This window comes from Toxoplasma gondii, chromosome VI, assembly GCF_000006565.2.
Source record: "Toxoplasma gondii ME49 chromosome VI, whole genome shotgun sequence".
Classification (NCBI taxonomy): domain Eukaryota; phylum Apicomplexa; class Conoidasida; order Eucoccidiorida; family Sarcocystidae; genus Toxoplasma; species Toxoplasma gondii.
The window spans coordinates 949,492-963,767 of NC_031473.1; the positions used below are offsets into that span (position 1 = coordinate 949,492).

At 50.9% G+C, this 14,276-nt stretch overlaps 1 protein-coding gene across 1 annotated transcript; it reads left to right on the plus strand.

Moving 5' to 3' along the window:
* Positions 1–1,261: 1,261 nt before the first annotated feature.
* Positions 1,262–12,743, plus strand: TGME49_239830 (TBC domain-containing protein). Its single transcript, XM_018780574.1, has 13 exons — positions 1,262–1,490; positions 1,741–3,392; positions 3,708–6,099; positions 6,392–6,554; positions 6,893–6,973; positions 7,298–7,379; positions 7,715–7,871; positions 8,153–8,227; positions 8,582–8,681; positions 9,019–9,351; positions 9,513–10,589; positions 10,895–11,043; positions 11,338–12,743. Exons 2-13 carry the CDS (start codon positions 1,965–1,967, stop codon positions 12,426–12,428), a joined length of 7,128 nt encoding a protein of 2,375 aa, XP_018637642.1. The 5' UTR covers positions 1,262–1,490; positions 1,741–1,964; the 3' UTR covers positions 12,429–12,743.
* The last annotated feature ends 1,533 nt before the right edge of the window (positions 12,744–14,276 follow it).

The window sequence follows — 14,276 nt, forward strand, 5'->3', positions numbered from 1 at the left end:
GGAGGGGAGCCCGCATGCAACATTCATTCGTTTTTCACTAGTCGTATGCAGAGAAAACAAAGACTGCAAATATCGCTCGAAGCGACCACCACCTGAACGTCTACCGTTCATGCAGCTCAGCATTTGTCACCTTCCATCTACCGCCTGATGAATTCTCATAGGTTGCTAGGGTTGTAGGTTTTTTCCCCTGACTAACGGCCGAAATATGTAGCCATGAGACATAGAAGAAACAATGTGGCATATAACAAACACGTACCAGGATGGCTCTCTTTCAGGTTGCCTTAGTGCCCAGGAACGAGGCAACCCGTACCACGGACCGCAGGGCCACCTGGTCTAGTAACTTCCAAATGCTCACAATAACGTGGCATCTGATATGTACCGCACACCGTCGATCACCTAAAGACGTACAGATATCACTATTCCACTCGGTACGTCTTCATCCTGCACTATTCTGTAAACGGGTTCCTGTTCACAGGGAGAAAGGACGTTCGCACTGCGCGTCCATCGTATGGCGAGGACTAGTGTGCTGCTGCGGCGCCTCAGATTGGGTGCACAACCATTGTGGAGCTACGTTTGCTGGGCTCCATCAATCCCCACATCGGCTTACACATTGAGGGTCATTACTTTTCGATAGTTGTTGTGAGATGCGCAGTCCACACATCTTTCTGACCACTTTTTCAAAGTTTTATCCTGCACCTGCTCATTTCTTGTGAGTCTTTTCTTCTCCTTCGCCGCTCTTGGTACTACGCTGTCACCGTTTTCACACATTTCCGCGAGCACAGTATGCGTGGCTGGACAGAGCTAGCTTTTTTGCTCCGCATCTCTTTTGCCAGGTTCGAGGACGCTATGGTGTCACCAGCTCCGTTTCTATAAATATGTGTGCACATTCCTCCCGTATTTCGCATATGGCGAACACAGCTAACGGCATTGCTCCAGACAGGCGTTTGACAAGCAAGACATCGAATGAAGACACATGTTGTCTCGAGCTCGCAGGACACCAGCGCGCCAATACACGAGCCGTGATGAAAGTAACGAGCTTTATTCTAGAAGCGTGGGCGGAATATCACTAAATCACCTGATGTTGTCGGCCGGTCGCCTTCACCTCTGTTTTCCCTGGCCTGCAACAGCCACATAACACAGCTCTCTGATCGCTTTTTCCCTCGCCGGGTCTTGCGACCGCCTCGCGCGCTACGCAGTGTCCACTATCCACGCTCCGATACGGTAAGGGTGCCCCCCCGTAGTTTGGCTTTCAGCTGTGGTTAACAGTATGGAAATATGCCTCTGTTGCAGATGATTTGTGCTTTCCAATCGGATTGATCACCCCAATGGAAACTGGACAGAAAAGCTACGTGACTGTTTCTCGTTTGGGGTGCTTGTTGCAAGGACTCAGGTACATGGAGGGTCGCGCAGTGAGTTGGATGAGCAGCCGCAGCTAGACTTCTTCATGGTCTTCATGGAGCAATTGCCGGAGGCTCATCAAATTATCATCAGTGAGTTTTAGGCGTCATATTTCAGCTCCTGTGTCGACCAAAGTATACTGGAATACACCATGCTTCCTGTGCCCAGTGCCTTTCGAGAACAACATTGGTTGACTGTAAACCGAGGCAAGCGCGCTCGCCTCTGCCCGCTGGACTGGGTTGTGCTGAAGATCGTTGTATCTGGTCTGATTGAAAGCGAAGAAAGCAGAGAATCCCTCCAGTTTCTTTTTTCCTTTGTGTCACGCTGTGTTAAACACTTCAGACTAAACGACGCTACGAAATGAAACAGCTGTCGATCTTTCTTCACTTGATTGTTCCAAAATTTTGCGGCGATCTGGAGACGGTCAACCAGTTGGACAGTGCAGGCTACTGGGGGTACACGTACGAGGAGCATGTGACCTCTTGACTTACGGAGTGTCGAACGCCATATCATATCCTACACTAAAGTTTGGAGTCCACCACTGTTTCGATGGCAAGTCTGTCACTATGGTTCGATGGGAGACCTCTGTGCCGGATTCCGGTCCCGAAAAACGATACGTGAGCGTGCAGTCCACAGTGCTGCAGCCGACGCAGCAGGAGCATTTCCGTCGAATAATTACTCCGGAGTATGGGAGGTCCATCAGTGGTTCTCCAGTGGACCCGTCGACTGATGTAACATCACTCGACCACAACCAGAGTGTGTCGTTTGCAGTTATCAAACCTTCGCCCAAATTCTTTCTGCAGGGCGCGGGTATAATCCCGACCACTCCAACTTACATCCTCCAGAAAAAGAATTCCACCTGTGGGCAGATTGTTGGAGACATCACAGAAAAGGCGCTAGTAACAAAGCCTGACAAGTTCCGCTCTTCATACTGCGCCTCATCAAGGTCGTCTCATGGATCGATCGATCCATCCTCGCCTCCGCACAAGGACGCCGAAAATATTGCCACAGGAACGGTGCAGGCTACCATCGGAGTGTCTTCGGTTCAGCCGTCTTCTTGCCAGACTGCCACCGTGCTGCCTGTTTCATCCAGTAGCTCGAATAATCCTGCAACATTTGAGGACAGGGATCTTGTCGCTGTCGACCGTATTCGTCTGCCTGTTCATGAGAACCGCCCCTCGTTACCTTGCACGTCGTCCGTGTCCCCACCTCCATCTTCGTTTCCCTCCGGTAAGGCGCAGAGCATCCCTGAACCTTCTCCACCAGACTTGGCCACCGTACTCTACATGTCATCACTACGCGCGAAAGGGGAGGAAGCGCAAAAGACCTGTGGTCAGGGAGAAATCAAAACCAAAGCAGGGCGTATGGAGGGTGGAGCAAACTCCCCTATATCAATTTCGCCAGCAGCCAAAGACGCACGAATTACGGTCCCCGAGACTTCACAAGCCTCAGATTTGTTCCCACTACAAACTTCCGGCGTCGATGCAAAGAAAGAGGGTCATCGGAAGCCCATGTGCCAAGAAAAAGATGGGGCGCATCTTTCGTTGGAAACAGCCCATAGATTGGAATCTGTCTGTTTTGTGCCGAACATGAAAACTGAGGTAGATTCGAAGGCCAGGAGCGACGATACCAAACAACGTAGGAATAAAATAATGTCGGATGCACTTCATCGAGGTCCATCAGGAATTCAACCAGTTACAAGCACTGCATCTGGGCGTGTGCACTGCCGGGACTTATACAATCGCTTGAACTCTATGTTATCGGAAGGCTTCAACAGTGTGCCCAGTGACGCCTCCCATGTGAATCCTCCCGTTATGTCGACAAAAGAAACTGAAGCAGAGCGCTCTTCTTCGTCATCTGAACCAACCAGCATTTGCGTCGAAGGCAGTGGATCATCTCCTTCGACACCAGCCCTCCCGGAGGAAAGCGGTACAAAATGCTCCGAAATCTCTTCGTGTCCTCAAGCTCACCAAGACGCAGCTGTGACAGGAAAGGTGAGAGGGAAATCAGCATACTGTACTAGTAACTCGATTTCTATTCACATACAACTAGACTCATTAGGGGCGTTCCAGAGACATCACAAGCACTGCTCTGATAGTGCGGCCAGAAGCAGAGTGGGTGGTTGTATCACATGTCTCTTTGCAAGCAGAGTGTGCTGTGTTGAAGCTATTACTCCTTTAGGACCTTGTCAAAAGGATTCAATGCAGCGACTAATACCGATGTTACTCAGATACATCACCCAGTTGGATGTCCCTCGATGAGAATCCTACGTAAAAAGCTGTACCGTTTGATTCTACTGCAATGTTCAGGAGAACGTTCGGGTGCCCTCGGCTGTAGTCCCTGAGCAAATAGAGAATTGGGAAGCTCGAAGGAATTTTTGTTGGGCAAACTTTGATGCCTTTCGTCCGCGTCCGTTTAGAGAGCGTACTGACGGAGATGCATCGGAAGGAAACAAGCTGGTGGGATTGGAAGCCGGTAGTATGTCAGCGGCGATACAAGGGCCGAACGGGCGCCGCAGTTTTGCCTTAGAGAAGCATCCAACAATGCCAGCTTGTGTGAGCGGCACCTCCAGAAAATCAGCTTCGCCAGCCCCAATCGGCGTGAAAGCAGAGCCAAAGGGCACTGTTATCCCGCGACCACCGCTTGAAACTACCGCACGAATTGCAAGCAGTACCAGGGGTACCTCCCAAGGTGCCAACTCCTGTCACTTTGGTACTTCTCTTGGGGCATGTCAGGCCAAAAACTGCGAAAAATGTGATTTTGAAAATGGCGGCACCACAGATCAATCAGCAGTTGGCTGCCGTCAAAGAGCCGCCTGTGAGTACAAAGTGCAGCAGGAGCAACGAAAAACGCCATCAACCGAAGGTTCTGACAGAACGATCCTTAGTTTATCCCCACAGTCGAGGACTGAATACGATGCCAGCAAGCTTTCAACGCTTAACATTCCTGCCCCTATCCAAGGCTGCAGACCATTCGATTCTTTGGAGGACCATTCGTGTCCGAAATTGCCAGTCACGCGGCCCTGTCCTAGTCTTTCGGAGATAGGAGACCGACTGGCCTCCCCTCGTGTGCAGCTCTCCCATGAAGCCCATTTGACCGGCACCACAAACCTTTCTGGAGAAGTAGTTTCGCATGTTCACCACTTTCCTTCGAGAAAGCATGGACATCGCCCACAGCACGGGACGGTAGTGAGACAGGTGCCGGTTGCACCACTCTTGAGAACAAATATGGTCAGTCTTCCTCTGTACCAAGACCCGCCTACCCTGATGGAATGCACTCAGGTCATGTCACGGGAGGTTGAACAGCAACACCAAGTCCTCGAGGCGAAGCGGAACAAATGCCTGGGCAGAAAGGAGGCACAACACGAACAAACGCCTGCGCACGTGAAAATGACTCACGTCCAAGCGACCCCTGCGTGTCGGCCAAAGAGTAGCAATCAGTGTGTGTCGGAAGAGTTGGGTGATATATTGTTAGATCATCAGCATCAGGGGACTCCAGAGCTCCTTCCAGGGGGTGTCGAAGAAAAAACACGGTCGTGTTGCGCGGCTCAACAATGCGCTAGTCGTGGCCTGGACCAGGTGCGGGCAGGGTGCGAAATGCGTAGTACCTCGTTAGGTGATACTAATGGTGTTGAAGAGGTGGGAATTCCCACTTCCGCCACTCCTGAGTTAACAGTTCACATCCCCGCAAGACCACAGGGGACAGCGACCCTTGGTAGTCTTCATGAAGATGTTAAACACAGTGCTGCTGCTCAACTAGAAGTGAAAGATGCGAGCTCGCCTTCACTGATGTCAGCAGTGTCAAATTTGGGAGGGCACAGCGTCTCGCGTCCCGAAACGGCAGTCGGCAACGTCAAAGAAGAAAAGTATAGTTATTCCGTTCCGGAACCTCCTGCCCCTCTGTTACCGGCCCCCATGCCTCACGATCCATCAATGCCAGATATATCAGCAGATTCTCCGGCAACTGCAGGCGTATGCGTCTCCGTTCTTCGAACGAGTTCTCATTCAATACCTGAGCAAAAGCCTTCGCCAAAGAGCTTAGCCTCGCCTTCTGCGGAGCTCCCGTTGGCGTGCTTTTCAGAGTGTGCTGCGAGTGTGCCGGCACAACGCGACTTAGGGTCTGCGCCGTGCGACTCTTCGTTGCTAAAAGAGGTGTCGCGGCTGCGTTCATCCGGAAAAACACCCGACATTGCATTACAGAAGCATGCTGCTTGTGGAGCCGCTCAGCGACAAGTGTGTGAAGCTCCGAGGGAGGTTGAACCTCATGTTTCGTGCATGTCTTCACCGCATGATACGGAGAGACGCTGTCGACCGGGAACGTCCCTAAGTGACTGGCTGTCCCGGCTGCCCATTTCAGAAGAAGACGTTGAGTGGATAACATCAAACGTGGATGACTTCATCCGGCGGAAGAATTCACGACAGCACGCAGTCCCTCTCCCTTCAGATACGCCAGCAAGTCCACGATGCACCACTGAGGCTTTTCCAGATAGTGGGGAAGATCGACAAGAAAGGTGTGGTTTGATCGCAGAGGACCTGGACCTGCATCTGGTGGAAGCTGACGTATCTAGGCAGCGGTGGATTAACCATGGCAGCGTTGCTCACAGTGAACGGCAGGAATCGGAGAGGCAAAAAGATATGGTTCAGTTGGTCACTGATGCCGTTTGCATCTTTTGCACGATGCACGGTGCTTGTTACTGGCAAGGTAGGCAGAAGCTGTATGGGTACAGTGTGAAAACTACCAAGCGACATCGGATGCCAGTGCTTCACGAGTTATGCCGGTCTTGAATGTTTCAGTCCAAGAAGCCTGTCACATGGTTCGCAGAAGTCGTAGAGCTTGCCCTTCGCCTGTCCGTTTGACAGGTGATGGCAGGGTTGCTTGTCGTACATAGGGTAGAACGAAGCCAGTGGGTAGTTTTTATGTTCGTGATTTCGACTTCTGTGCTGGCTCTGCAGCTAGTTGTTGTACTTCCTCTGTATTCTCCCCTAATTTGTAGGTATGCATGACTTGTGCGCCGCCTTCCTCTTCCTCTCTCCGAGACCATCCTTATCTCAGTTAGTCCAACTTCTACACGCTTTTCTTCTCCTCTTCGCGCCGTGGCTGCTTCTGCCACCCCAGGAGTCAATCGTGCAGTCCGCAAATGCAGCGCGACTCTTCAGGTGAATACGCTGCCCATGCGCCTCCATACGACAATGGCACAGCGAGACTGCGTGCATATAATATTACTCCAACGCTAGTGGCGCGGGTGACACGCCAGCCTAGAGCAGCTAGTGTGGAATCAACGTCACCGGAGATTTCCGTCTGATGGCATCTACCAATTTGGTGCCATCCCACTGGTAATGACATACAGTTTAGTCTGTGTCACCTCAGCACGATCTGGATGGGACGATTTACGGTGTCGGATGTCCCTGTTACTGCAATATGTCTTGCTCTTCTTTAGGTAGACATCCACTCCAGACACCTGCTGATGTTTTCTCTTGAATTGCATCTCCTGCAGGCAGTTCTTGCAGTTTTTCTCGCCGGGTGTAACCAACGAGGTCGAACGCCTCATTCCTTCCATTACGTGGAGCCAATCAATGTGCGTTTGGAGAATCACCCAATATGAACTTTAGATCGAAGTGGGAAGGCTATTGACAGATCCCATAAACAGTCGATTTTGTACGGGTCTCAGAATGTCACCGTTTCGTTTAAACGCTGAAGCCTGTTACTGAGAAATTTCTCCGAGAGGAAAAAACTTTGGATTCACTGGTCAACATGATTACGATGAAGAAACATGTGCGTAGCGACGTGCGGGCAACAACAGGCATGGCAGGCGAAAAAGTAGTTTCTGAAGAATTTTGGTTCCGTGCCAAGGTAGGTCTGAGCGTCTCCACTAAATGTTGCTGCCTCCTTTTTATTGCAGACTAATTCATACGCTAGGTTTTTCGCGATTCAGGGACGTGCAATCGCTGCTAAGCATGTGGCGTTGTCTTTTAGAGCTTCGCGTAAGTCCTTAAAGATGGATGAGCTACCTTGTCATCGAGAATGTGTATCGTTACTCAATATAGTGCACACTACCAGCCCAAAACCAAGTGAGGATTGTTGCGTTGTGTCTCGCTGAAGCGTCGAGGAAGAGAGCTCAGGTGAGGGGGTAAACCTGAATCTACCGGTCACCAACTAACGTAGAGTATCTCAGTACGCTGTGCTGCAGTGTGGTGCGACAGAGTCCTCCAACACAGTACGGGCAGATAAACGAATTATGCGCAATAGTAATTTTAATCGACTGTGGCTGTCACAGTCATTTGTCCCCGTTGTTGGTCTTCTCGGATATTGTTTTCAGGCTCCGGAGGACTATGCACCTTCAGGATATTTCTTCTTTCTTCTCGCATACTTCGAACTACATAAAGAGGAGCTGCGCATCTTTCCAGAGCTTATTATCAACAGCGATGTTCCGTTTGACCACTCATCTTTCTCCCAAACGCGCTGTCCTGCATGCCGTGAGCCCATTGGACTACGCAGAAAGCTATTAAACATGCTGAAGTGCAACATGGTGTCAAGCGCGGTCTTTCTTTTTGCTCTGAGAGTGAGGGTGACCTGAAGAAAAAATGTGTTTACAGAGCGTATGAGCCAGTATACAAGGAAAATATATGGGATGGAAATCCATCGGGACATATATGTGCAGGCGTCTGAAGTGAAGAATGTTTCATAGAAACTACCACATCATTTGTTTCTGCATTAGCTTGGTTCTTCTAGTTTTCTACTACTACCTGCTCTGCAGATGGAGCAGACACGTCCTCTCTCATCGACATGCCTGCACGAGGCGACGAGTCTTTCACGTCCCTAGTTTGGCAACGTAAGGCACATCGGCAATCGCTGCGGTAATGACTAAAGCACGCTTTTCAGTGTGACTGTGTCTTGTCTCGCCATTCGTTGCGTCTTTCCTACACAACAGCCTAGACGCAAGGAAATAACGTCATACTGGACAGCACGTGAAATCCCTCTTGTTGAGAGCAGGGTAGGCATCTATTGCTGCGCCATTTCACGAAAAATCTAGGGTTCAACTGTTGATTCTAACGGTTTGGTGTTCGCTTACGGTTGGCGTTTCTCGGAATAAGGACCGCATAGTTCTGGACGATAGGTGACCACACTGTAGGCAAAACTGTGCAGGTCATCGTTGTGTGTGTTCTTTCATTTTTCTGCGTTGTAGGCCCATTCCCTCTTCGTCACATATTGCACTGCATGCTCAAGCTGTACTCATTGACACCACCCGCTGCTTTGCTTGACCTTCAGTCTTTACTTGCTACATGGTAAGTGCTACACTTATGCACGCCGTTTCACACGGCTCTCCACTACTCAAGACGCGCACGAAGCGAACACGGACCACATATGTAATATTGAGCTGTGTCGAAAGGCAGATGGCTCATTTTTTCGGTTTCTCCGGGTAGCCTGCACCTGCCTGTCAGTTCGTACCCGCCTCTTTGTGTCTGGCTGCACTTCGAGGGAATGGTTGCAGTAGCCTCGTCTAGTTGCAGCAACGTGTGCCATGGCACGGATGCACCACTAAAGTACTTGGTAGGCGAACCTATGATACAATACTGGGGGTTGACCTCACTTTTTTGAAACGTCTGTCTCTGATGTTTGTAGTTCCTCCTTGGCTCAGTCCTCGGTACAAAGACGCCGTATTCTTCGTGCCTATCCCTGGTCTACGTCACCTCTGCTTCTTGAACGCCCTCGTGGAAACAGAATCGTATGCAGCGCTGCACAGTTTGCTCAGCCTACAGGTGACTCCAAACGCGCTCTGCCGATTGAACCTGAGGCAGGAGTTGGCAGAGATGAAAACATTGCAAGGACAACGAGCCGCTTGTCGAGTTTGCAAAGTTCTCTTTGCTTGTCTCTGAATCCTGGTGACCTCCTAGCCGAACTCCGTAATCCGCTCGTCTTTCAGCGCCCATCGTTTCTCAATTCGGGCTTATCTGAGTAAGAATGCTTACCTAGAACACACCACTTACCCAATCTATCGCAAGACAAGACTAGCCATCAGCCCATGAAATTTGTCTTGCCGCATCTAGATTAGCAAGTCAGTCTCCCAAACGTGTGACAAAGGTTTGGAGGTGTCCATTTGTTCCCCACTTTCTCAGGTGGCTAGCGGCTCCAATGTCTTGCGAGCTCCAGTCATTGCGTGATGAACACTGCTTCGAGGAACTTCTCTCTCGTATTCGAGGCAAGATGAACGTTATTTCCCCTTATCAAGCTTCTACATGCCTTTCTCTGTTGGCGACGATGTCACCTCAAGAATCTCCATCACGGTTGAACGATTCTCCTTCGCGGTTTGCATGTGACAAAAACGGCACTTCGCCACTGAAACCGCGTGATATCACTGTGGTAGGACCTTCCTCCCAAGAAGCGCCTGGGAGCCAGCAAGCACATCTAGACGGACCCACTGACACCACTACTGGCGGAACTGTGGTTACTTTCGCTTCTGGACAGCGGACTAAGGACATCTGGACATCAGAGCTGATCGAAGTTCATTTTGTGGATCTACGATCAACCGAGGCACGTCAGCGTGGTCCAACACTCGAGAAACTCCTAGGACTGAAGCCAGGTCGATTGCCTGGAGGTGCTAAATACCGTGTGGTGTCTGTCGCAACCTCATCTAGCTTCCAGGAAGCTACGTGTAGCAGGGACTGCGGAAACAGCGTTGTGGATTCGCCAGGCGGACGCGAGTCTTTGGCAGTTCGAACGAGCAGGGTAACGAGGTCTATTGAAGGTGAAAGCAGGCCTGAAACACGCAGCACTTCGACACGCTCTCGTCGGCCACCAAGAGATTCCCTCGTCCGGGGTATGCATACGATGCGCCGTCACCGTGGCCGGGCACCACTCGTTACTGGAGGTGCCTGTCACGCCAGAGAACAGTCGGCAATTGCCTCTGGGAAGACCAGGCAGTCAACCTACGAGGGAGAGAGGACAACTCAATCACAGCTCCTGTCCCCCCGTAATGTCCTGGTGGCAGGCCGGGGAGCGTGGCTCATGCGTAGGCGCAGCAAACAAGGAATCAGTCGAAAGGGAGCATCTGGAAAGCTCGCTACTGACGAGGATTTGGCGCGAACGGATAGAAGTGGTGTCCAAGCACGCGACGGAGAAGCACCGAACAAAAACTGTCTCAGCTTGGACGAGCTCATCGATAACATTCGAAGCATGAACAACAATGCACCAAAGTAAGACGATCCATCACGCCCTGCATTTTCACACATCGTAAGCCCCGTAAGGAGGTGTACCACTGGAGGCCCCCTCTGTGGGCTGTGTGCGGTATCGTTGCATCTGGTACGGCATTTTTATGATCCATGAGCTCCTCGGTATGGTCTCTGGTGTTACGTTTTCTCTCCTCGCACTCACAATAAGTATTTAAGTGTTGTGGCGTCGCAGAAGCTTCACCTAAGAAGTAGCCACTGTTTGTATTGTGACCGAGAAGTCTTCTCGTTCGAAAGGGGCGGGTTCCCTCTTATGTGGGCTTTTTTGACAGCGTCATGCGCATTTGGCTCCTCATTCCGCATGCGGACTCAGTGAACGAGTCCCTTCTGGAAGAAGGCCTGCTCCACCCAGAAGCTTCACGGTCGGAAATGTCGGCTCTTCAAGAAGCTTATTTTCGATTGACCTGTGCCGGAATTGAAGGTACGTCAAGCAGTCGGCTGCTCAAACAAGGCCTCACCGAGTCAGTAGATTCTTGATAACTGCTTTCCCCGTTGCATGGTACTGTTGGTTAACAGCGACTGTCAGCAACTCTGTGTGGTACATGTAACAATGTTAAGAGTGACCCCCGAAAAATGCTGCAGATAACATTGAGGTGTCTCCCATTTTGTGTAAAAGTTCATAGTCCTCCGGTTAAGGGTATGCCCGACTCCATGCAGGCACGCGAAGACTCTCACACGTTTTCACTTATATGCCTGTTGGTGCATCCACATTCAGGCGTTCTCGCTCTCAATGGAGGTTTCGCGGCTCTGGAACGGGCAATGGAACTTGCGGTGGCCTCCAATCGATACACCTCAATGGATGTGGCATGTGTAAACTTATCGACACCATCAGTGTCCATCTCCGACTCAGCAGGTCCTTCAGGGGCAAGTGATTTGTCCCCTCAGCATCTTACGGATAACGTCGGAAACGGAACCCCTGCTGGACGCCATCAAGCCCGTCGGTCGGCTGAGAAATTAGAAGTGTCTGCACAGACAAAGAGCCAAGGCGAAGATCTTTTTCTGGTGCTCCCGCGAATCCAGAGGCTTCAGCGGCGACGACGCAAGATCCGTTCCTATGCGACTCAGCCACAAGCGAGAGTGGACGCAGATACATGCCTTCCAAACACGCCAACGTCCGCGCTTCGAGGCGTCGGCCAGGCCATTGCAACATGGCTGTTTCCGACGAGGGATGCCTCAGGAACGGTGGGTAACCATGAAAGCCAAGGGGAAACCTATCTGCAAGTATCCGGTGAACGACATTCTCTGCAGGCAACAGGCATTATCAAGGTGATGGCATCCTCACAGAAGCGAAAGGTGCACGAAAACATGCCTCCTTCGAATTCATCCAGCGTATTCTGGTCCAATGGTGAAACATCATGTACCGGAAATACTTCCTCAAAGCAGTCGAGGACAGTTCGGAAGGCGACTCACGTCCCAGAAGAAACGAGTCCCAATTTTCCTCGTGCCGCTGGCAGTGGCCACCCCGTGGCTCTATCCCTTCGCCGACCACACTCACAACCGCTGGCGAAAATCTCAGTTGACAAGTGCGTCGATGTAGCCTCTAGGACCACCTTTCCTGCGTCAACTTGCTCTGGTCTTGGCAGGCCTCTCAATCGACTTGTGTCACCTATACAGCTTGGTGACCAAGGTCTGGTACAGATGCAAAAGGTGGTCCTGTCAGGAAGCTTCTCCCGTGTCACCCACTCTGGCTCGTTGTTGGCTGGCAGCAGACAAATGACAGCAGTCCCTGCAAATATTGTTAGTACAAGGAAAGCTCTCTGCCGCCCTGGCTTGGACAGTGTCGCCAGCGGGATGGGATCACCTTGACGAAGGAACGTTCAACGGTAGTCAGTAAGTCCTATCCCGCAAAGATTCTAGCTGCTTCCCTCCTGGACGTCGCCACACGCAACGGCTAGATCTAAACCCGCAAGTCACTCAAGGTCAGAGTACCACCACTGGAACAGATGTCGGCCGCAACGTTGATTCGACACTACCAGAATCAAAATTTGCCCAGCATGTGTCGTACAGATATAGAACTATCGGTTCTTGTGGACAAAAAAGCGCTGGCCAACATACTGTAGAGTTTCACTGCCCCTTACTGGTGCAGCCCTGGCCAAAGATTCGTGACCCACTCCTGGCGAACAAGGGTCGGCTGACGCTTACACTCGTTGGGAGACGTGACGACCCTGATGCTCGGTGCACGTCACAATTTTGACAGTGACATGAGATCGTGAGACGAACTTATCCAAACAGTCCTCAGCGACAAGAACGAAACACGCTCGATTGGAAGACTCTTCTGTCGGCCTCTGGAGTTATCCGCTTGTGTCTGTCATTGGCAAGTCATTTGTTACTGTTTGTCCTTTGCTCTATTTGGCAAATCCGTGTGCAGCACTGTATCCTGGCAAGTCTCTTGAAGCGTCTTACCATAACACATTTTACCAGCGCATTGCCACATAATAAAGGCTCCACATGGCAGTCTGAGTAAAGCCATCATCTGTTAGTTAGTCTGTAACAAAGAAACTTGCAGTCATCCGTGGCAACTCCGAAAACGCTTCTGATCCCCAGAATATCGGAAATTCGGCTTCCGGCGCAAAACAAGGCGACATCGTCCAGACGGGCAGCACGTCTGTTCAGTCGCGTAGTGATACATAGGCTTCGCTTGGATATCAGAGGCACTGAAGTTCGGTAAAAACAAGGCTGCCCCATGGAACCTTTTTCTGCTCTTGTCCATCCACCGCTACGCGTCATGCGAGTGCGGACCAGAGAAGGTTTCTCTTTCATCCATGTCGTGTGTGGAGCAGTACCCCTTCCTCGACAGTTTCCTACCGCGTGAAACTATGTCGCTGGAAAAGTATTCGCAGCTAGCAAGGTTATTCAACACATGAAGTATCTGCATTTGCACATCGTTAATTTAGCACCCTTAAAACGCTCCAGTCAAAATTTTGAGGAGTGAGAGTGCCGTCATCAGGTGGTAGCTATAACCATGCAGTTCCGTCCCCTGTAGGTGATTTCTTTTAGCAAAAAACAGGAAGCATTCTGATTCATCCAAGACTCCGTTTGTTCCGACCACTTTCGGTTACCGCAAAACCACTAAAACACAGCCTGGAGTCGTTGGTGATTTCGTGTCGCGCATGCAGGCAGTAACGAAGAAGCGAACATAGTCACGGAGCCGTCAGCAAAAGCAATGAATCGTCTGTCACACAGGGTCGAGGTACTTCAGTGATGACGAACCGGAGACAATCGGACGGCTGGTGGGTAGTGCAGAAGAGTTCGTCATGCTAATTAATCAAATCTAAGCGACTCTCGTCCCCATTCTAGCGGAACACTTACACACCGGCGGCCATTCGCCGTGCGGAACGCCCCGCAGTGATAAGTCGACTATGGTGCGACGTTTGAAGCTGATGTGAACTCGGGAGTCCACCTCGGGTGAACCCGTATCTTTGGATAGGGATGCAGACTGTTGAGCCTTGGGTTGCTTGCTGAGGCTACCGTGTGTCAGGGGAGAGTAATAGTGTCCCGCTAAAGTGTCAATGATCGTGTGTGCTAAGCGTGCAACTGTGTAGCTCCCTAGTTCAAAAGGACTGGTCGGACGAAAAGAGGGACTTTTGGTTTTACAAGTCGTAGCAATTACGTATGCCAAGTCACATCTGCAGAGGTCTATACGTATTTCAGGAT

What these genes read in the sequence shown, in the direction of transcription:
- TGME49_239830 (XM_018780574.1), top strand. Translation starts at nt 1,965, where the DNA reads ATGGTTCGATGGGAGACCTCTGTGCCGGATTCCGGTCCCGAAAAACGA. An exon ending in AACGCGCTGTCCTGCATGCC is followed by an intron (nt 7,872 to 8,152) that starts GTGAGCCCATTG and finishes CCTGCTCTGCAG; the next exon opens with ATGGAGCAGACACGTCCTCT. An exon ending in CAGTCTTTACTTGCTACATG is followed by an intron (nt 8,682 to 9,018) that starts GTAAGTGCTACA and finishes TGATGTTTGTAG; the next exon opens with TTCCTCCTTGGCTCAGTCCT.